Source organism: Podarcis vaucheri (assembly GCF_965113315.1).
Source record: "Podarcis vaucheri genome assembly, chromosome: 13".
Taxonomy (NCBI): domain Eukaryota; kingdom Metazoa; phylum Chordata; class Lepidosauria; order Squamata; family Lacertidae; genus Podarcis; species Podarcis vaucheri.
Window position 1 is genome coordinate 37,547,080 of NC_138751.1, and position 22,498 is coordinate 37,569,577.

Consider the following 22,498-nt stretch of genomic DNA (forward strand, 5'->3'; position numbering starts at 1 on the left):
TAAATTTCTATACCGCTTTATATTTTTAATAAAAACCTCAAAGCAGTTTACGGCATATTAAATCAATCAATACAACAATAGCCGGGCGGTGTTCCTCCGGCCTCATGAGGAATCTCTTTGTAGGGCTGGGTGTTGACGAAGGACAGCTGGACATATAAAGGGCCAAATTACCTTCAGTATCTAAGGGCCTCGTCAAACCTAAATCCAGCCCTGCCCACCCTGGCTACACCCGTGCCTCGAGGGATTTTGCAGCAGGGCACTGTAGGAGTTTGATAAATGCAAGTGAATATGGTCTGTTGGCTCTGCATCCTTATAAGTGTGGGTAGGTTGTGCAATGTTCTGGCTGCACCCCTAATAATAATTATTTCTTTATACCCCACCCTTCTGGCTGTGTTTCCCCAGCCACTTTTCATGGCTTACTAGCAGGTGAGGCAAGGTCAAGTCTGCAGAGTCCGTAGGAGCAGCAGATCCACATGTGATTTTTATTCCTCACCCCCCCTCTTGCTCCTGATGTAGATCTTCACCCACCCCTTAGTCCCTGGTGGGGAAGGAGATGCCATTTTGTGGTTCGCCTCAGATAGCAAAATGCCCTGCTCACTAGGGAGCAAATTTCAGTGATGTTCAGACTTTTATGGGGGGGGGGAGAGAGAATGGGGTTGGCTCTTACAGCTCAACTCTCCATTAAGGGATTCAGTGTCCCCGAAGTCCTTTTTCTGGTCAGGGAAAATTGGATGGAGGCAGTGAAAGCAAGGAAAAACTTTTATTTTTCTGTGGCAACAGTGTCTCTCCCCCCCACACACACACAAAGAGTTAAGGAGCAAGAACAAAGTGTGCAAGAACCTTTAAAGACTTTAGACATCGCCCAAACCCTTAACAAAAGACCACTCAAAAGGCATCATACACAGAAAGAGATTGTCTGCAACAGAAATTTGAGGGTGTGTCTTTTCTCCTGTCTGACAAGATAATGGTCACTGATTGCATTACCTGGCCAGTGTGGCCATCCTTTTGAGATGGTAAATACCTCAGTTCTTGAATCCAGGTCACAGGCTTACCCTATTCAACACACCCTCAAGACAGGATTTGAACTATTTGTAAATGAAAGGACTATTGAGAAAGGTTTCCCAAATATACTTTATTTGCAGAGGAAACATTTAGAGTTTTTAGGAGAGCCAAGATGGCTTCAGGATTGCTCTCCATACTATTTCAGACGTGGCTTGTCTACTTACGCATGTGTGTTTACCTTGTGCACTTATGGACATATATGTTATTTTTGAGACCTTAGAATTCTTATCATGATACCAGAGGCCTTTCTTCTTGGAATAACAGGTTTTGGAATTGCCCAAGAAAGATGTTAGACTGTTTTTGTATGCCACAACTGCAGCTAGAATTTTGTTAGCTAAGAATTGGAAAACACAAGAAGTCCCAACAGTGGAGGAATGGCAGATGAAGATGATGGACATTTCAGAGCTAGCCGACCTGACTGGAAGAGTTCACGACCAGAAGGAGGAAGAGTACCAGGAGGGATGAATGAAATTCAAAGACTATATAGTTAAATATGTTACGATAACTTAATTGGAAAAACTTGCAAATACCAGATAGGCTTAGGATTTAAATATGTAATGTTAGAGAATAACACATTTAAAGCTAAAATGAAAAGAAAGAAAGATGTTAAGTGATTAAGTTAATTTTATGAGAAAATTGGTTTTGGAAAACTGTTACAATGATATACACTGAAATTCAGCCGGGGGGATTTGAGGAAGTCATTTAACAATGTTACTAAGATTGGATTAAGTACAATTAAGATATATGTTTGTTTGTTTGTTTAAAAATTTTGGAAAATCAATAAAAAAAATTGGGGGTAAAAGAATTCTTATGATACTGAGGCTTACTTCCAAGAAAGGTGGCGCAATGGGGCAGTGCGTCCGGCTGTTAACCAGAAGTTTGGTGGGCAGGATTCTTGCATTGCAGAGGGTTGAAGCAGAGGGTCCTTGGAGACCCTTCCCGCTCTGCAATTCTATGATTCTAAACTGAGGATCAGGCTGCAAAATGGCAGGACTATGCACAGTTATAGAGTAACGGTACAATCCTAACCATGTTTGCTTGGAAGTAGATCCAAGGAAGGGCCGAATGTGACGGGTGCACAGGTTAAATCCTGCTCCTTTCCCTGCGTGCACCAGTTCCTAGAAGGCACCAAAATGGTACAGTTAAAGCAAACCAGGTAGAAGGAAAAATGCAAACTATTAAATGCCGCAATATAATAAAACATTGATCAGAGAAAACTGAGTGGAGGCAGGATCCAGGGAAAGCAATGATGATCTTTATTTTTCTGTTGCAACAGCATCTCCACCCCTTGCAAGGGGGTGAGGACCCAGAACAAAGGTGTGCAATAACTTTCAACGACTTTAGAAATTTGCCCAGCCCCTTAGCCAAAGACCACCCAAGAGGCATCATACACGTGTCACAGAAAGACAACAGAAATTTGAGAGTGTGTCTTGTCTCCTGTCTGACAAGATGCCTGATAATGGTCACTGATTGCATCACCTGGCCAGTGTGATAATTCTTCTGAGATGTTAACTACCTTAAGTTACTGAATTCAGGTCACAGGCATACCCTATTCAGACACAAAATATGCCCTTAAGGCAGGATTTGTAAGTGAAAAGAAATACTGGGAAAAGGTTTCCCCTTCTGCAGAGGAAATATTTGGGGTCATTAAGAATCAATAACTGTGGGAGGCAGTGGAAGACAAGGAGTGCCTGGCGTGCTCTGGTCCATGGGGTGACGAAGAGTCGGACACGACTAAACAACAAGAATCAAGATAACTTCAGGATTGCTCTCCTGTACTATTTCAGATATATGGTTTATATACCTATGTACTGTATGTGTGTTTTACCTTGTGCACTTAATGATCATTTATTTTTGAGACCTTAGAATTCTTATAATGAATTGATTTTAGAATGCTGTATTATTTCTGTTGTTAGCCGCTCTGAGCACGGCTTTGGCTGGGGAGGGCGGTATATAAATAAATTATTTGTTGTTGTTGTTGTTACAGTAACTAAATCTTCTATTAAAAAATTCCTTCCAGTAGCACCTTAAAGACCAACTAAGTTAATTCTTGGTATGAGCTTTCGTGTGCATGCACACTTCTTCAGATATCTGAACACTGAAGAAGTGTGCATGCACACGAAAGCTCATACCAAGAACTAACTTAGTTGGTCTTTAAGGTGTTACTGGAAGGAATTTTTTTATTTTGACTATGGCAGACCAACACGGCTACCTATCTGTAACCTTCGCTTCAAACCTATTGCATTGCTGATGCAGGCTGCTCTATATACTGTATAAACATGCAGCCCATCCAATACAGATGGGGTGGACGGACACCTGTAGTCATTTCAAATCGCATTTTAATAAAATGCTCCTGCGATCAGTATTTATTTATTTATTTATTTTAGCTACGTAAACTATGCACAGAGCGGTCTAGAGACACACCAGAAAATAATGCATGATGCGAGATAAAACGAGCCCAAACCCCGCGAGCCCTGGAGAGGCCAGCGTGAGTTCGGAGGAATGTCCCTTGCCCCGCCCGGTAACCAAGCCGGATGCCGGGTCCTCCGTGCCTCTGAGGTTTCTGGGAAATGTAGTTTTTCCATTCAAAGTGGTGGGCAAAGCGGATCCCGGCAATTGCAGGTAATGGGAGTGGGCGTGGAGCGGCTGGGAAGTGCGATGGTGGTGGGAAGGGGCGAGCCAGGAGGGTCGGGAGCGGCAGCGGAGAGCTATAAGGGAAAGGGCTGCTGGGGGAGGAAGGGAAAAGAGCAAAAAAAGGGAGAGGGAACTTTCCCTTCCCAGTCTAGATAGCTAAAATGGTTTGCAAACGCATCCTTTTAATGGAAGCAATGAGGCTGAGCTTTTTGAAAAGTGCAATCGATTATATGAATGTCCGGCCCAAGACTTTGGGGAAACGTGGGGGGGGGGGACCCAGCCATGTTAAGTTTGCAACAAATGTAACTCCTGGCACCCATTAAAGAGTATTTTGGGGGCTTGTCGTGGGTTCGCTGCTTTTTCCTACGAATTTTGGGAGTTGTAGTTGTGCCAGGAGGTTAAGGGGGCGCCTATGTAGACTTCTACGTTGCTATTTCCAGCGTCTCTTGCAGGAAGCCACCGGGGTTAGACTAGTGTAGCTGGCTGCTAAAAGCCCATAACGGACCAGGAAGTCTCTGGTTCCCTTACTGGCTCCTCTCACTCTGTTGCTTCAGTTTAGGCCAGAGGGAGTGCCGGATTTACGTATAAGCTAAGCAAGCTATAGCTTAGGGCCCCACTCTCTTGCCCCCCCCCCACAAAACAAATTTAAAGGGGGGGAAACCTGGATATACATTTGCAAAATACAAGATAAAAAACAAATAAACGGAAACCTACATACAGCAACAGTGTTTTGTGTTGTGTATGGACCTATTAGGTCCATAAATTACCATATAGTATAGCATATATTCAACACAAAAAACAGCGACAATTTGTTGTTGACATAGGACAGCTGGAAATATAAAAGGCCCCTTTACCTTCAGTAGCTTAGGGCCTCATCAAACCTAAATCCAGAAGTTTTCAAACTTATTGAGTCCACGGCTCCTTTGACCAGCTACATTCTTTCTGCGCCACACCCTTTGGGGATCAGGAGCCCAGTTATGTCATCCCTTGCCTGCAGACCGGGCAGCCCCTCACCCTTTTTCGAACACCCTCCCTTGTGGAGGGTTCCCTCAGCCTCCTCTCCTCTCCTTGGGAGTCCTCTGGGCAACCCCTGGTCTCTACCCCAAAGTTAGATGCCCCCCAAGGTACCATTCACTTGTGGAGCTTATAGTTAGGGCTGATGCTGGTTATAAGCTCCAGGGTGCCTGAGATCTCTACCATGTGGAAGTGCATGCCTGGGGAATCATTGAATCTTGACTGTTGTCGCACACTAATACTGCAGAATTCTATCTCTTATGTTTTATCTGCACAATCAGAATAAATTTCAGGAACCAAAATGCTTTTCTTCTGCCGCCTGAGCAGGAGCTGTGAACGACGTTATACTTAATTGTTGTAGCTTGTCTTCACTTATCCCACCCCACTGCCCTGCTCACAGTTGTGGAGAATATTCTTATGTCATGAACGGTCCGTGTCCCCCTTAACAAAAAGAGGTCAGAATAGGCCAATATATATGTAGACTGCCCCTGGATCAAGTGGCTTTTCTTCTTTTAAGTTCTTAACCTAGCTCAAGTTAGATCTCTGAACTAGCCATATGTCTAACTGAGAATCAATCACAGTCACTCCATCATTTGAAAAACAAGACTTCAGAGCCATCTTTCCCAGAAAATGGCAACTAGACATTCCATTTTGTTTTGTTTTGTCTTTTTTATGATTTTCAGTTTTAATACATTTCAGTAATTTTACAGTCATTTTAACATTTCAAAACTCGTATTCCTCCTCTTTCTGCGGTTCCTTAAATTTATTTTTAAATGTTTTCTGCATATCCAAATTAACTTAATTTGCTCATTTATTCGTCTACTTTAAATATTTACTATTATAAATCTGCAAGTTATTACAGTAATCCTGTCAATGTTCTTATCTGTTTACAGTTTAATTGTAAATAAACCGTTTCCATTCTTTTATAAGACGTTCTATTTTGGTGACTATAACCTTTGGTGTCTAGTTTATATACCTGAATTTCTAACACTGGCTGGTGTTGGGAGTTCAACAACAGTTGGAAGGCCACAGGTCGATTCCTGATCTACAGGAATGTAGATCTGGGGAAGATCTTCAGGTATTTGGAGTGAGGTGTGATCAATATGCTGATGACACCCAACTTCATCACTCCCTCTGAGTCAGGCATGGCAGACTACTAAGCATGTTCGTGGCAATGGGATGGACCCCATTTACAGCATCAAGGCACCAGCTCACCAAGATTTCGCAGTAAGCATTTCCTGTATCCTAACCAGTCTCACCATCTTTTCCAGCTTCACCACTATGGACGTATTCTACACCTCTGGAATCTGGTTTGCAGAGGTGCTTCAGACTAGCCTGCCTGGGCTGGAGGATTTTTGGCTTTGGATGACCTTCATGGGTGACCCAAAGAGCGTCATCATCATTTATTTCCCTCTCGCTTATTTCCTGCTCGACCGGAAGGTTGGAGTCAAAGTCCTTTGGCTGGGTTTGATCTCAGAATGGCTCAACTTAGTCTCTAAATGGTGAGAGGAGAAAGCAGAGGTCACAAAACAAACATCCCAGGCTTTAATAACCATGGGGACTCGCTCTTGGTCTCAGGAAAAGGTTAGAGAAGCTGCCACCACGCAAGGCCAGTTGTCCATAGGTCCCAGCTGCTCCTGGAAGTGCGCCAAGCCTCAGGAAAAGTTAACTGCATAGTTGCCACCCCCTCTTCAGATGTTAGTAGGCTAAAAGCATCCCTCAAAGCAGGGCCTCTTTCTGACACTGTCTCCTGGGCCTCTTTTCAAAACCGCCACTCTACTTAGTAGTGGGCAGCCGCCATTTTAATTTCCCACAATCCCCTGAAGCCATGTTATGTCCAGGGCATTGTGGGAAATCAAAACGGCAGCTGCAAATCAGTGCTCTAAAGTCACTTCACCTTAATTGGGGACTTTTGGTTCGTGATCAAGTGTTTTTGTTAATTTCGATTCCTTAACAAAGTTCAGTTCTCTCAGTTTTGAGGATGCTGATTAGGCCTTGGAGCTTCAGTGGTACCTCGGGTTACAGATGCTTCAGTTTACAGACTCCACTCACCCAGAAATAGTACCTCGGGTTAAGAACTTTGCTTCAGGATGAGAACAGAAATCGAGCGGCAGTGGCATGGCATGGCAGCAGTGGAAGGCCCCATTAGCTAAAGTGGTTCTCAGGTTAAGAACAGTTTCAGGTTCAGAACGGACCTCCAGAACGAATTAAGTTCTTAACCAGAGGTACCACTGTACTTCGGCCAGAAGGGGATGGTGAGGTAAGACACCCACACCCTCCAGGTGGCCTGGCACACATTGCCAGCTTCTAACAACTGCCACCCTTTCCATGGCAATACAGTAGTACCTCAGGTTAAGTACTTAATTCGTTCTGGAGGTCCGTTCTTAACCTGAAACTGTTCTTAACCTGAAGCTCCACTTTAGTTAACGGGGCCTCCTACTGCTGCTGTGCCACCAGAGCCCGATTTCTGTTCTTAACCTGAAGCACTATTTCTGGGTTAGCAGAGTGTGTAACCTGAAGCGTATGTAACCAGAAGCGTATGTAACCCGAGGTACCACTGTACTGATTTAAATAAATATTACCATGGTGCCAGGGTTGGCAGTGCTTGTGAATGTACGTAAAGGGAGATAACATGCAGGAGTTGCTGCCTTCCATTTATTTGTTTAAATAAGCGACATCCCACTTTACAATTTTTAGGGATTTTCCATACTAATTACTAAAATGTTATATAGGTGTGTGTTTTAAAAGCTCACAATGGCCACATCAGCCAGCCGTCTGTAACCTAGGTTCCCACCAGATATTTTGGACTACAGCACCCATCAGTCCCACTCAGTGTGACTGGAGGGTGCTGAGGCTCATGGGAGTTGCGGTCCAAAACATCTGGAAGGCACAAGCTTGCCGTGGGCTGGAAAAGCAGCTGTTGACAGTAAGAGCAGCAAATAAAATGAAAAGTAAACTTAAAAGCTCCTGGAACTTGGAAAGCATTGAATTCACTTGTCCCTTGTTCTCTCTTAATATTTTGTTCTCCCTCTCCGCAGGTTTTTGTTTGGTGAACGGCCTTTCTGGTGGATCTACGAGTCTGGGTTTTCAAAGAAGGAGGAAGTCACCCTCCGCCAGTTCCCTGCAAGCTGTGAAACAGGGCCAGGTCTGTCGCTGGAGAGAAGGTTCAAAACCCGCCAGTCAATCTGGGCTTTTGTGGTTGAAAAAGGATTGGGGCCCTTAATTCCTTTCGTGCGGCGATAGGTTTTGAGAGACAGGCAAGCAGTCTGTCCCACCAACTTAATTCAATACATTATACTGGGGCAGCACCTTTTGATTTGTTCACCTGCTGTCTTGGGGACAAATGAAAGGTTGAATTAGATGCTGCAATTCCTCTGCCTGCAATGCAGAAAGCATAGAAAGCCGGTGTGGTTTAGTGGTTAGAGTGTTAGACCAGAGTTCAAATCCCCACTCAGGCATGAAGTCAGTTATCTCTTATCTCTCAGCATAGCCCACCTCATAGGGATGGGGAAAGAACTGCCCAGCACACCTTTGTCCATAAGTAACCAGGCAGATGGTGATGGTTCAACATCGTTGTGTACCTGTTGAGGCCCACGGTCCAACTGTGGCTCATTACTAATCCTTGGAGCTTCTTGGCTCTGTTATTCCTCGCTGTTGCTGCCTATTCACTCACCCTCTCCCAAGTGAGCAATGAGAGGAGCAAAAATGACCTCCCTGTGCCCATGTCCACTTTGGGCGATGGCACCGATTGGATGCCAGAAGGAAAGATCAGCCAATGGGTGGCAGCAGAATCAGTGGAGAAGAGGAGAAGGACCCACACAAGGAAGAATGGGGCAGTGAGAACAACTTGCCCAAAGACCCCAAAAAACCTTGAAGCCACGCTACTGAGGACCCTCACACATTGCTTGTCTCAGTCATGTGGTAGTGATTCAGAAACTACAACTAACCCAAATTGCAGCTGCCAGATTGGTAACTGGGAGCGGCCACCGGGCCCATGTAACACCAGTTCTAAAAGATCTACATTGGCACCCGGTAGGTTTCCGAGCACAATTCAAAGTGTTGGTGCTGACCTTTAAAGCCCTAAACAGCCTCGGTCCTGTATACCTGAAGGAGTTTCTCCACCCCCGTTATTCAGCCCGGACACTGAGGGCCTTCTGGCAGTTCCCTCGCTGTGAGGAGTGAGGTTACAGGAAACCAGGCAGAGGGCCTTCTCAGTGGTGGCACCCGCCCTGTGGAACGCCTTCCCACCAGGTGTCAAGGAAATAAACAACTATCTGACTTTTGGAAGATATCCGAAGGCAGCCCTATTTAGGGAAGTTTTTAATGTTTGCTGTTTCACTGTATTTGATGTTTTATTTTTGTTTTAAAAATGTATTTATTTGGTTTTTCAAATTAAATTTTTACAGAGCTATATCAAACATAAATCATAAAAACAAGATTCCAAGGAATCTCCTGGACTTCCCCCTCCTCCCATTTGTCGATCCTATTATTAATAATTTCCTCCCACATCTTTTATGACAATCCAAATCCTTTACTTCTTCTGTTATGTCCAGAATTCAGCCTTAAACTACAAGTGATATTCCAATCCTACTAATGATTTTAATTGCCTACAATGGTCTTTAAGATGAGTTATAAATTCCCCCCCTTCCTTATTAAAAATTTGGTCTTCCTGATTTCTGACTCTTCCGGCCATTTTAGCCATTTCCACATGTTCCATCAGCCTCATGGTTTGAGGTTTTAATTTATTGGAAGTCACCCAGAGTGGTGGGGAAACCCAGTCAGATGGGCGGCATATAAACAAACAAAATATAATAATAATGAATGGAACGGGTAACATAGGAAACTGCCTTATGTCATGACAGACGTTGGTCCATCTAGGTAAGTATTGTCTACCCTGGGCAAGGAGAATCTGTGGCCTTCCCAATGTTATTCAACTGTCCAACATCCCTGAATGTTGGACGTATTAGGTGGGGCTGATGGAAGTTGTAGTTCAGAAAACTCTGGAGGAGCACAGGTTCCTGACATCTGGACTAGATGAGATCCAAAAGTCCTTCCAGCTCTAAAGTTATATGATATCCTTGGCATTAAATATCACACACACACACCTGGCAAAATGCTGGTACAGCTGTTTTGTGGCTCAGAGGCATGGGGCTTAGGACACATAGGGGCTAGTTGGGGTTCCACAAAATAAATTGCTTCGAAAGCCAGTTGCCTGCTGGCCTATTAGTTTTGCACATCCAAGCAGAAGGCAGGTTTGATTTCTTTCCAAAGCCTCCTCTCAGGCACAGAGTTATTAGCTGTGTAAACATTGGTGAATTCTTCTAGGCTCCTCAGACTCTGTTTATTGGAGCCACCTCAAGAAAAGTCTACTTATCGGCCTCTTTAGCTGGGAAATGTGGCTGAAATAGCGAATCAGTATGGCTTCTGTGGGGGTCTTTTTGGTTTTTGGTTTGCTTCCCTGACCATTGGCCATGCTGGCTAGGACTGATGGGAGGTAGAGCTCAACAACATCTGAAGGTCTCACAGAATCGTCATCCCTGATCTATAGATGTCATGGTGGTATGCAAGCTCCACCCGCTTCCCCATTTTGATTGAAGAGCAACTGTGTGAAACTGATTAGATTGATAATGGGTTTGCTCAGCCTGTGGGCTTCATGACCAGGCGAGCACTTGAACTCAGGACCCCATCCGTATCGTACATTTGAAGTAGGGTTGCCACATTTGTTCTGCCAAAATACAGGATAGGGTAAGGGTGGGGTGCCTCTGCTTAGATGTCCACAGGTTCACCACCCCTGCTTTGCAAGAATGGCGAGATAAACATGCCACAACTCAAGAAGCCAGAAAAAGAGCTTAAACAAATAAATAAGAGGTCCTCCAAGGGAGCTTAGTTGGGCCCCGAATGAAGAAAGATTATGTCCTTGCGGTTCGAACAAAGTTGAGTTATTGGCACATTTGCAAATAAGAAATAAAAATTCCATGCCCACTTGTTGGACAGGAATAGTTGGCCAGCTCTCTCTCTCGGCAAAATGAAATGTTGGCCTGCGGTGAAGAAGTTTGAATGCCACATCTGTCAGGAAGATCAAACTCTTGACGTAGAATGGAGCTGCTTGTTTGTGTACTTGGCTAATAAACTTAGAGCTGCTGTGAGGGAGGCAAATAGTTGAGGCCTGACGGTTTCAAACTTTTGAGAAGCCAGCAGGCTGACTTTTCCAGGCTGGTTTTGTTTATTTTTTAATTTTTAAAAAAGGTTTCGGTAAAGGTTTCTGTGGATGTCCCATGTTTGCTTTGCTCCATTGTGATGGCCAAGCGCTGTGTGGTTCTGAGGTATCTGTGGACCTTCAGGAATTCGCCTGAGACTTTTCTGAAATCGCCTGGGCTGGTGGTTTTCACTGGAACGCCTCCTGATAATTCTCTGCTGGCGTTTGATTCGCCCCAGACCAGCTGCCAACAGAGCAAGGGGGAGAACCTCCACATAGACCACCAGGCCTGTCTCCAGCCCTCCACCCCACCCAGGCCATGCCTTGGGTTCCAGAGTTGGCAGGGACCGAAAGGTCGACTCGTCTGTGGTTCGTCTGTTGCAAAGCAGGGCAGTCTCCCAAGCATGCTGATTAAAAGAGAGAAAGAGAGAGGGGAGAAAAACCCTAATCCAATGCCTTTTTTCTGCAGGAAGCCCCTCTGGCCACTGCATGATCACAGGCATGGCTCTGTGGCCAGTGGTGACCACACTGACCGCACGGATATCGCAGCACTCCAAAAGGTATGTCTCCGTATCTCGGCCACTCACATTCCCAGTCCTCCTTCCCTTTTCCCCGTCCCCTCTTACTTTACAATAGCATTGTATACCTTATTTATTTAGTTATTTATTACATTTGCATTTCGCCTTTCCTCCACGGAGCTCATGGGTCTTTCCGCTTCCCCTCTTTTTTCCCTCCTCACCGAAACCCTGTGAGGCACGTTAGCCTAGGAGCGACTGGCGGTCCAGTGTTAGAAACTTAGATATACAGTGGTACCTCGGGTTACATACGCTTCAGGTTACAGACTCCGCTAACCCGAAAATAGTACCTTGGGTTAAGAACTTTACCTCAGGGTGAGAACAGAAATCGTGCTCCAGCGGTGCAGCGGCAGCAGGAGGCCCCATTAGCGAAAGTGGTGCTTCAGGTTAAGAACAGACCTCCAGAACGAATTAAGTACTTAACCCGAGGTACCACTGTATAAAGGACGTGGGTGGTGCTGGGGGTTAAACCACAGAGCCTAGGACTTGCCGATCAGAAGGTCGGCGGTTCGAATCCCCGCGACGGGGTGAGCTCCTGTTGCTCAGTCCCTGCTCCTGCCAACCTAGCAGTTCAAAAGCACATCAAAGTGCAAGTAGATAAATAGGTACCGCTCCAGTGGGAAGGTAAATGGCATTTCCATGCGCTGCTCTGGTTCGCCATAAGTGGCTTAGTCATGCTGGCCATACGACCCGGAAGCTGTACGCCGGCTCCCTTGGCCAATAAAGTGAGATGAGCGCCGCGACCCCAGAGTCGTCCGTGACTGGACCTAATGGTCAGGGGTCCCTTTACCTTTACCTTTACCACTGTATAAGCCAGGCAGCCAGATGGCTCCTTAAACCAAGTTGCAGTCACCAGAGTGGAATATCTAGTTGCCATTTGGGGGCCCAAGACAGATCTAAAGTTTTGTTTTTCAAATGACGGACTGGCTGTGATTGATTCTCAGGTAAACATCCGGAGGTAGCTCAGATGACAACCTTGAGCTAGGTTAAGAGCTTTAGAGAACTTAAAAGAAGAAAAGTCCCTTGATCCAGGGACAGTCCACATACTGTATTGACCGCACCCGAATATAAGCCACCTCCCTTCTTTGCTCTCTCCCTTCTTGGGGGAGAGGACGGGGAAATATGCGCAGGGCGGGCGCTGCTTTGTTGCGCTCCTGGTTCTGTTTGCCCCGCGCTCCTGGCTGCGTACTGGATAATTTTTTTAAGGTCTCAAATATAAGCCGCACTTTAACTTTTCATGGTTGGCATTTGGGGGGAAAGTGTGGCTTATATTCGGGCCAATACAGTTATATATTGGCCTTTTCCCTGACCTCTTTTTCCTTTATGTAATGTTGGTGCATAAAATCAAAACAGGTGCAGTGAATTTTTGAGCTGACATTGGGTGGGTCGGTCAGTGGCGTCAACTTGGGCCCTCTAGGTCAGGCATAGGCAAACTCGGCCCTCCAGATGTTTTGGGACTACAACTCCCCTCATCCCTAGATAACAGGACCAGTGATCAGGGATGGTGGGAATTGTAGTCCCAAAACATCTGGAGGGCCGAATTGGCCCATGCCTGCTCTAGATGTTGTTGGACTACAACTCCCATCAGCCCTAACCTTGAGCTTCCTGCAGGAAAATAAAGAATAAATTTGAATAAAAATAAGTAAAATCCCACTCTCCTCCCCCCCCTTTTTTTTTGCCTCTTTCAGCTGGGTTGTGAAGGCTGGGCCCTTTACAGCTTATCTCGTCTTCCTGCTGGCTGTAGGCCTCTCTCGCATCTTCATCCTCGCTCATTTCCCCCACCAAGTCGTTGGCGGCATCTTGACAGGTGGGTACATTGTGGCGGCCGGCGGCCATCTCTGCTGCCTGTGCTTTGATATCCCAGCATCCTTTGCAGAAGGACCTTGCTTTGTGTCTTCATGAGGACCATTAACAGTGCTATAGGTCCAGTTTAGAGATGAACGTTCCCCCCCGCCCCCCGCCAGGCTCAGAAACAAACCACAGAGGCTTGTGGGAAACAATCCTGAATGAGGGAAGAGGTGACCTCGGACCGCTCAGAATTTTTCCTCTGCCTCAGATCCAAAGATTTCCCAGTCGTGATTGCAGAAAGCTTTTTCCTTCCCTCTTTAATCAGGCCGCTGAAATCAAGAACGCTCGAGGGGCAAAAAGGGTTAGGCGTACATGTGCCAAAGGATCTGTGTGTAAACTCCAGTTCTGGTACTGGGGAGGTGGGCAGGAACCCAGAGGGACATTGGAGGATGGATGGCAGCTAACAGATTGAGGTTGAATCCTGACAACACAGAAGTACTGTTTTGGGGGGACGGGGCAGGTGGGTGTGGAGGACTCCCTGGTCCTGAATGCGGTAACTGTGCCCCTGAAGGACCAGGTGCGCAGCCTGGGAGTCATTTTGGACTCACAGCTGTTCATGGAGGCACAGGTCAATTCTGTGTCCAGGGCAGCTGTCTACCAGCTCCATCTGGTATGCAGGCTGAGACCCTATCTGCCTGCGAACTGCCTCGCCAGAGTGGTGCATGCTCTGGTTATCTCCGGCTTGGACTACTGCAATGCGCTCTAAGTGGGGTTACCTTTGAAGGTGACCCAGAAACTACAACTAATCCAGAATGCGGCAGCTAGACTGGTGACTGGGAGCAGCCGCCGAGACCATATAACACTGGTCCTGAAATATCATCATTGGCTCCCAGTACGTTTCCAAGCACAATTCAAGTGTTGGTGCTGACTTTTAAAGCCCTAAATGGCCCAGTATACCTGAAGGAGCGTCTTCACCCCCATTGTTCAGCCCAGAGACAGAGGTCTAGCTCTGAGGGCCTTCTGGTGGTTCCCTCACTGCGAGAAGCCAAGTTACAGGGAACCAGGCAGAGGGCCTTCTTGGTAGTGGTGCCCGCCCTGTGGAACACCCTCCCACTAGATGTCAAGGAAATAAACAACTATTTGACTTTTAGAAGACATCTGAAGGCAGCCCTGTTTAGGGAAGCTTTTAATATTTGATGAATTATTGTATTTTAATAATTTGCTGGAAGCCACCCAGAGTGGTTGGGGAAACCCAGCCACATGGGCAGGGTAGAAATAATATTATATTATTATTATTATTATTATTATTATTATTATTATTATTATTATTATCTCTTAATTCTTCACCTTTCTGAGCCACTGCTTTGCATCTGGCTACTGTTGGGGGTCCTCTGGGTTCTAAAATCTGGGATCCTAAAATCTGCCGACTCCTGGCTTAGATATGGAGGGCAATGAGGAGAACCCAGCCATAGAATTGGGGGCTCTATGTTGCATTTCCCCCTTTTCTCACTTCTCTCCTCTTCCTCCCCCCCCCCCCCGGATCTCTCACTGCCTGCCAGCGATCATCCTGGGCTGGCTGCTAGAGTCCAGAGTCCCGCTAGAGAGGAAACTCAGCTTCTTCATGTGGGCTTCGCTGTCTCTCCTGCTAAGCGGCATCGTGACCTATTGGGCGTTGGTTGCTCTCGGCGTAGATCTCAGCTGGTGAGTTCCTTCCGCCAGGGAGACGGGACACTGGGCTGCAGGGCCATCCACGTGGACTCCTTTTCCCCCCAGCGATGGCGGTTGCTGTTTTGTACCTCCGACTCTACATTCCACACCCTTCCTGCGCATGTTAACCTTCATCTCATTGGCGTTGTGCATGGAGGTGCAATCTGCCTAGCAAAAGGACAGCTGCATAGCTGGTGGCGGGTGGATTTTGGGGTCACATAGCTGGTTTTCTAAACGCCCCACACTGCTCCATTTCTCCTGCCTCTTAAAAATACTTCTCCTCAAAACGTCCCAAAATATGGCTATAGTCACCGAAATGTCAGCTTAGCTTGGCTTCTCAAAATGGAGATGAAGAAAAGCACAACGCACCCTCCGATACCAAGTTTCTTGGCTTCAGAAAACTTAGGATATCTCTTAAGTTCTATCCCAGGGGCTGGTTCCCTTACATTAGTGTTACATCCCAAACCTGGGCCCCAAAGCTGTTTTTGGACTACAGTTCCCATCATCCCAGACCACCGGTCCTGCTGGCTAGGAATGATGGGAGTTGTAGTCCCCAAAACTGCAGAATCGTAAAACAGAATTGTAGAGTTGTTCTTATCATTTTCAATTACATTTATATAGCGCCTTTTGCCCGAAGATTTCAGGGCGGTTCGCAAGATTAAAAATACAGGATAAAAGCACAAAATTAAAGAGTTAAAGCAAAAACAAAACAATAACCCCTGAAATATACTCGAAGTCGAGAGTGGATTTCATGCTCTTTATTCAGCTCATAGTGGTGGGAGGAATGGAAGTTCCCCCAGGATGTCTGCTTTATATACATTATTTACACAATGGGCCCCACATGATTGGCTAATTCCGGGATTCTCCTGTAGGCCAATCAGGTTGCGGATTCACTTCCACCTGGAGCTGGATTGGGTGGCTCCTGTGGACCAATCAGACTGCTGTATTCTGGACCCTATTGTTCTAGGACCAATCAGACGGTTGCCTTTTGGATCCTATCCAACTCAGTACATAACAACCCCCCTTCCCACAAACACATTTTAAAGAATATTAAGCTATTCTATGCACTATGCAAAGAAATTCTTCTTTTTGCCTGCCCTGAATCCTCCAGCATTCAGGTTCATTAGGTGGCCCAGAGCTCCACTATTATGAGAGGGGCAGAAAGAAAGTTCTTTTCCTTATCCACTTCTGGTATGCCCTGCGTGATTTCGTTCCCCTCTGCCTGCCTGACCTACTTGTTTCTCTTCCTTGCTCTCCTCCCAGGTCCATCGGCCTCGCTACCAAGTGGTGCACGAACCCAGAGTGGATCCGCATGGAGACACGGCCCTTCTCGTCCCTGTGCCGCGACACGGCCACTGCCCTCGGCCTTGGCCTGGCCTTTCAGTCGTCGTACTACACCCAGCTCAAAGGCGAGAAGCCCGGCTGGTCCCAGAGGCTCTGCTGCGCCGCGCTGTCCCTCGTGGTCCTGCGGCTGCTGAGCGATGTGGCCCAGCCGCAGAACGTGGCTCTTTGGTACGGGCTGAGTTTTGCAAAGTACGCCATCTTCCCGTGGGTGGTGATCGCGCTGCTCCCCAAAGCGTTCCACGCTCTGACCTCCAGCACGGGGCCGCCCCACCGAGAGTAGCCGGCAGGGGAGACATAGGCAAGGAAGCCGCCAGCAACCCTTTGCTTTACCCTCGGGGCTCTGTTCCTCCCAGCGTGAGGTAAGATTTTTCCAACAGAGGAGAGATTTCCTCAAGTAAAACGAGTCTGTTCACTCAGTCTGACCTCGTCTATAAAACAGCCTTACCAAAAAACCCACCACCTCCCCTTGAATCCCCCTTTGCTGGGCAGAGAATCCCATTTTTAAAAACCACTGCACTCTTTTCTGCTGTTTAATGGGCTTTGAGGCATTTTAACACCCCCCAAGGTTTGACGTGACTGCAACAGCCCTTTCTACTACATACCTATGGAAATGTTTCATGGATGACCGCAAGACATAAACATTGGGAGAATCAAACTCCCCGATTTCCCTCAAAGGGGAAACAGGCCACCTCCTCACCCATTGCTTCCCACCTAAGTCCCAGTTGCTTAGGAAGCATTGTAGTTGCAATATACTGGCACAGCCTTTAAGGCTGGCTAGCTAAGCCTTTGCCTCCCTTCAGTCGTTGTCGGCACATTACTTAGCAATCATGACTGTACGTGCATTAAGAAAATTAACGAAACCCGTCAACTCGCTTGCACACAACGGATTAGCACCCCATCTTTCTGTTTTGCAAGCTACAGCCACGGTTTTAAAACAGTGTCGGCAATCGCAAAAAGCCATACCTGCATGGATTGGGGGGACTGCCTTGGCATTTTGGGTCTGGCGCACCAGAAAAAGTGACTGGGTAACACTGCCTAAGGCAACCTGTGGTTCTCCTCCTGTTGCAGGACTACAACTCCCATCATCCATGACCATTGGTTGTGTTGGCTAGGGTTAAATCCAACATAGATTTCCCCATCCGTAGTCTTAAGACTTCCTTCCCTTTGTTTCTTCCAGTTTTTGCCAAAGCTTATCTATCTATCTATCTATATCTATCTATCTATCTATCTATCTATCTATCTATCCAGTGATTTTTTTTCCTGGGGGGACGCATACCCCTAAACATTTTGTGAATCTAAATTTGGCCTCATTGAGGGGCAGTATTTCAATAGGAGTAGGAAAATGAGAGTACCCCTAGACATTTTTTTAAAAGAAAAAAAAAGCACTGTATCTATCAATCCTGAATATTGGTATCATAATAAAGTTTGCATTCACAGCTTGTCATGTAGTAATTTGCCAGCACATGCTTTTGAGAAGGAATCTGAAGGAGTTGCTAGACTTTTTTTTTTTTTAAGGAGCACAGGATATAGAAGTCTTTTATTAAAAAGAAAGCTGCTGTTGCAAATAAGTTTTCACAGCATTCAGGCTGTGTTTTGCACTGCCTCCCTCCGCCTCTGGCATATCCACTAGTGAGAACTGTGGAAAAACAGACAAAGCTCGCAGCCAAGGAAAACCAGTGGGGATTTATGAGAGGCCTGGGGCAAAATCTCACACGTATACAGGTTTGGGGGAAGACTGGTGATAAACTAGCAGTGCATCTGCCCTCCAAATGTAGATACTTCTATATAGACAAAATGACACAGGCAGATGGAAGGTATTGGTAAGGCTACGTTTGCTCAGTGGGCACAGAATACTGGATGACTGGAAAAACATGGTGGGAGGGAGAGGAAGAGGAGGAAGGGAAATGGAATGGGGGGGGGGGGAATCCATGGATGGTTCAAACCCTGAACTGCAGCACTCCCACCTTGCACTCTGTTGTTTCAGGTCCCATTTGTATTCCTGCTTTTTGAACATCTGGATTTTTTTTAAATTCCAAAAGAAGCATAAGGGTAAAGGGGACCCCTGACCATTAGGTCCAGTCGTGGCCGATTCTGGGGTTGCGGCGCTCATCTCGCTTTATTGGCCAAGGGAGCCGGCGTACAGCTTCCGGGTCATGTGGCCAGCAGGACTAAGCCGCTTCTGACGAACCAGAGCAGCGCACGGAAATGCCGTTTACCTTCCCGCCGGAGTGGTACCTATTTATCTACTTGCACTTTGACGTGCTTTCAAACTGCTAGGTTGGCAGGAGCAGGGACCGAGCAACGGGAGCTCACCCCGTCGCAGGGATTCAAACCGCTGACCTTCTGATCGGCAAGCCCTAGGCTCTGTGGTTTAACCCACAGCACCACCCGCGTCCCTCAAAAGAGGCATATTTTTCTGGTATCCCTAGCAAATAGCTATCTCGGTTTTGTCCCCATTGTTGCCTTTGGAAGGTACACTTATTAAAGCTGTGAGAGTTCAAATCGTCATTTTTCAGGATCCAGCTCCCTCCACAGAGTCTCTAGCACAGGGGGTAGCCTTCGGGCGCTACATTATTCCATCTCCCATCAGCCCCGGCCAACATGGCCAATGGTCAGGGATGATGGGAGTCGTGATCCAGCAAGATGTGGCGGACACCATGCTTGCATACACACCATATACCGTATTTTTTGCTCTATAAGACTCACTTTTTCCCTCCTAAAAAGTAAGGGGAAATGTGTGTGCGTCTTATGGAGCAAATGCACGCTGCGCAGCTATCCCAGAAGCCAGAACAGCTGTTCTGGTTTCTGGGATTCAGAATTTTTTTTTTTCTTGTTTTCCTCCTCCAAAAGCTAGGTGCATCTTACGGTCTGATGCATCTTATAGAGCGAAAAATACGGTATTTAAAGCACATGCCTTCTCCTAAAGAATCCTGGGAACTATAGATTACTTGTTGCAGAGCTGCGATTCCTGGCAACCTTAACAAGCTATGTTTCCCTGGATTCTTGGGGCATGTGTGTGTCATGTGGCTTAAATGCATAGTTGTGTATACAGTCCCAAGTTGGCTTTTCTTGTTCTAGAAACGCCTCCTGCCTCAGAGGCACGTGTAGTTTTTCTTTCTGTCTGCCAACAGCAGAACCAGGGACAATCCAGTGAAGCGAAACGGGTGGGATATTCAGGACAGACATTCACACATTTTAGCCGCTGGGTCCTGCTAGTCTGGGAAGTGGACACAAGACTCACATAGAAAAAAATAGCCCAGACAGCTCCTCCACACATCAATTCTACAACGGGATATTGCCAGAAACAATTTTATTTACACAAGGACAAACATTGGAACATATTACAAAATACTCAACTGAAAATTGTATCCAGAGCGAGATAAAACAGAGAGAAAGAGAAAGAGACAGAAAGCAGGAGGGGAAAAGCAGGAAAAATAAAATAAAATTACAGTTATTCCCACTTGTGGGGGCATCTTTCAACAACATGAGAAAGGGGCTGGTTAGAGGATTGGTGTTGTGTTTTTTGACAAAGTCCCTCTTCCCCTCCATGGAAACAGCCCCCTTGGCAACTTAATACTGGTGTGGAATCTTCCACAAAACAGGAGCTGTAACGCACGCACACACACACAAACACACAACTTGTTCCATGCTGTTGTCTTAAAGACTCATGGCTTTTCGAAGGAGTTGCTACTCTTGGCCAGTTCTGACTTCCCACCCTCCTCCCCCTAGAAATTTAAAAAAAATAAAGATGAAAAATATGGCTGGTGGCTATTTGTCTTCCCACCCACCCTAAAAAAAAAGAGGAGGTGGAAAAATGTAGACGTGACAAACCCTACCTGCAAGTTCTGCGGAACACACACTGCCTGACCTCAGCTTTAGCTGGAGTTTCTATTGCTCTGGGTGAACGAGCCGTACAATCCCAATGGTGGGATTTCATTTGATACCTGCCTTAACGAAAACCATGAACGTAAAAGCCACGTCGGTGCAGAAACAGGCGTACTGGACACAAAACATGTGCAGCGTGGAAGGGCGGGGGGAATGACGACAATGCACATGAAAATCCATGGCTCGCCCTCTCCCCTCCAACATGCTGCTGCTGCTAGACATCCACATCTGGAAGCCCCAGTGTGCAAGGCAGAGTTTAGCCATAGGGACAGAAGCAAGCATGCAGCCTTGCGCAGAGCTCTGGGCCTGCACGGCGGTTTTCCACAAGCCCGTTGGTGGACCTGCGAAAAGGAGATGTGGGTCAGGGAACTGCCTGCTAACGAGGACAAAGGAAACGCCTGCATCTCCTTTGTGGGTGGACAGGGTGTGGGTGGACACTCTGGGCGACTGCCTCTCTCTATGACCAGCCACAGACCTGACCACAGCAAACCCCACAGCCCTGATTCAAATAAGAGGCTTCCTCATTGTCCCTGCTCTTTATTACACCTCTGCTCCCACTTCATTCTGCACTAGCAGACAGACTGCACTTGGCTTGTGTCAAACCAGTGAACTACCTTGACGGCACTCCAGCTAAGGACACTCATTGGGTTCAATTGGCAAAGGGGAACTTGCTGTTGGACTTCATCTCCCATCAGCATAGCCAATGGTGAGGGATGATGGGAGTTGTAGTCCAATAGCACCTAGAAGGCTGCAGGTTCCCTGTTGCTGTGTTCAGTTCACTGAAGCAGTGTTTCCCAAGCTTGGACTACAATTCCCATAATTCCTGACCATGAGTCCTGCTAGCTATGGATGATGGGAGTTCTAGTCCAAAAACAGAAAAGACAGCCAAGTTTGGGGAACCCTGCACTAAAAGCCTCACTGATTTCAGCGGGAACTATGTCAAGTCATGACGAACAACCTCACTGCAACTTAAGTCTGGATTCATGAGGACGAGGTTTCTCAAACACCATGTTTGCGCATGCTCTAGCTCTTAACAACCAAGACAACATCCTCATCCTGGTACCATCAGAAAAAGGAAGGCGTGTGGGATACTTCAAGGTTCCTATCTGGAAGAGTGGATGAGGAGGAACTCTTCACAAAAGAATTTTGATTGGCCAATGACAACAGCATTCAATATCAGTCATACAAAGGCCGTCTGCCATTGGTCAATACAAATTTTGGGCCATGATTGAGGGCATTCAGGAGTTAGGCCTGGCCTAGTCAACCACTCCTATCTTTGTAGGGCACCAGGCCTCACACCCAGGAACTTAGATCTTAGGTTAACTTCTCTATCCACAACCAGAATTCAAACTTGCAACTGGAGATGGGAGGGCAGGCCAGCAGCATATAAAGTGTATGTGGTTTTATAGCTTCATTCCAAGCCCCCAAAGAAGGCTCCCTCAGGAAACTGACACAGCTCTTTAAAGAAGAGAAATCCTCACTTTCTTCTTACAGTGTCCAAAATACCACCAAGAAAAGTTCCTTAATCCTCCAAAGGGGCATTTATGGGCGTATTTTAAACTGGGAGTGTGATGGCATCTATCCAAACAAATCCTTGCATATACACTGATCCGCTCTGCTCGCCCCCCAAAACCACACTTTTGCCGCTGATAGCAAGTGGTTCAAAATGTCAACTAGAGGGGAAACAGGCAAGTGCACTTATTCCAGGATTGCAAGGGAGAACACGGCAAGCACCCATCCATCCATCAATCGGTAGTAATTTAATTGTTTTAACAGCTTTTAATGTTGAAGTTTAAGTTGCTGAAGCTTATCTAAAAGGATGGGCATTGTTGCTGTTATTTCCACTGACTGAAAGTTGGAAGAGATCTAGAAGGCTGTCAAGTCTGATCTCCTGCTCAAAGTGGGGGAATCAAGAACCCAAAACTCTTTTGAGGTACAGTGGTACCTTTGTTCTCGAACTCAGTCTGTTCGACTTCCAAAATGTTTGAAAACCAAGGCGCAACTTCCGATTGGCCCTGAAAACAACACCAACAGCCAAAACAGACGTTCAGCTTCCGAAAAACGTTCACAAACCGGAAAACTTACTTCTGGGTTTGCGGCGCCTGCTAGCTGATTTGTTCGTCAACTAAGCCGTTCGGGAACCAAGGTACCACTGTATTTGAAGTGCACTTACAATTAACAAAGAAGTTTAATATTCAGCCCAAATTTACCCACTTGTAAGAAGTCCATTAGATCTAGTCCTCCCCTTTGGGGGAAGCCAATAACAAGTATTTGTCCTCTTCTGTGTGATAGG

At 46.5% G+C, this 22,498-nt stretch overlaps 1 protein-coding gene across 1 annotated transcript; it reads left to right on the top strand.

The window, feature by feature from the left end:
* The first annotated feature begins 3,487 nt into the window (after positions 1-3,487).
* G6PC3 (glucose-6-phosphatase catalytic subunit 3) lies at positions 3,488-17,764 on the top strand. The gene is made up of 7 exons (XM_082194478.1): positions 3,488-3,684; positions 5,982-6,212; positions 7,749-7,855; positions 11,376-11,466; positions 13,170-13,288; positions 14,829-14,970; positions 16,240-17,764. The coding sequence occupies exons 1-7, from the start codon at positions 3,500-3,502 to the stop codon at positions 16,598-16,600; spliced, it is 1,236 nt and encodes a 411-aa protein (XP_082050604.1). The 5' UTR covers positions 3,488-3,499; the 3' UTR covers positions 16,601-17,764.
* Positions 17,765-22,498: the final 4,734 nt, after the last annotated feature.

Coding starts and splice junctions, on each gene's coding strand:
- G6PC3 (XM_082194478.1), top strand. CDS start 3,500: ATGATGCGAGATAAAACGAGCCCAAACCCCGCGAGCCCTGGAGAGGCC. Junction 6,213..7,748: donor CTCAACTTAGTCTCTAAATG/GTGAGAGGAGAA, acceptor CCCTCTCCGCAG/GTTTTTGTTTGGTGAACGGC. Junction 14,971..16,239: donor CTCGGCGTAGATCTCAGCTG/GTGAGTTCCTTC, acceptor CTCTCCTCCCAG/GTCCATCGGCCTCGCTACCA.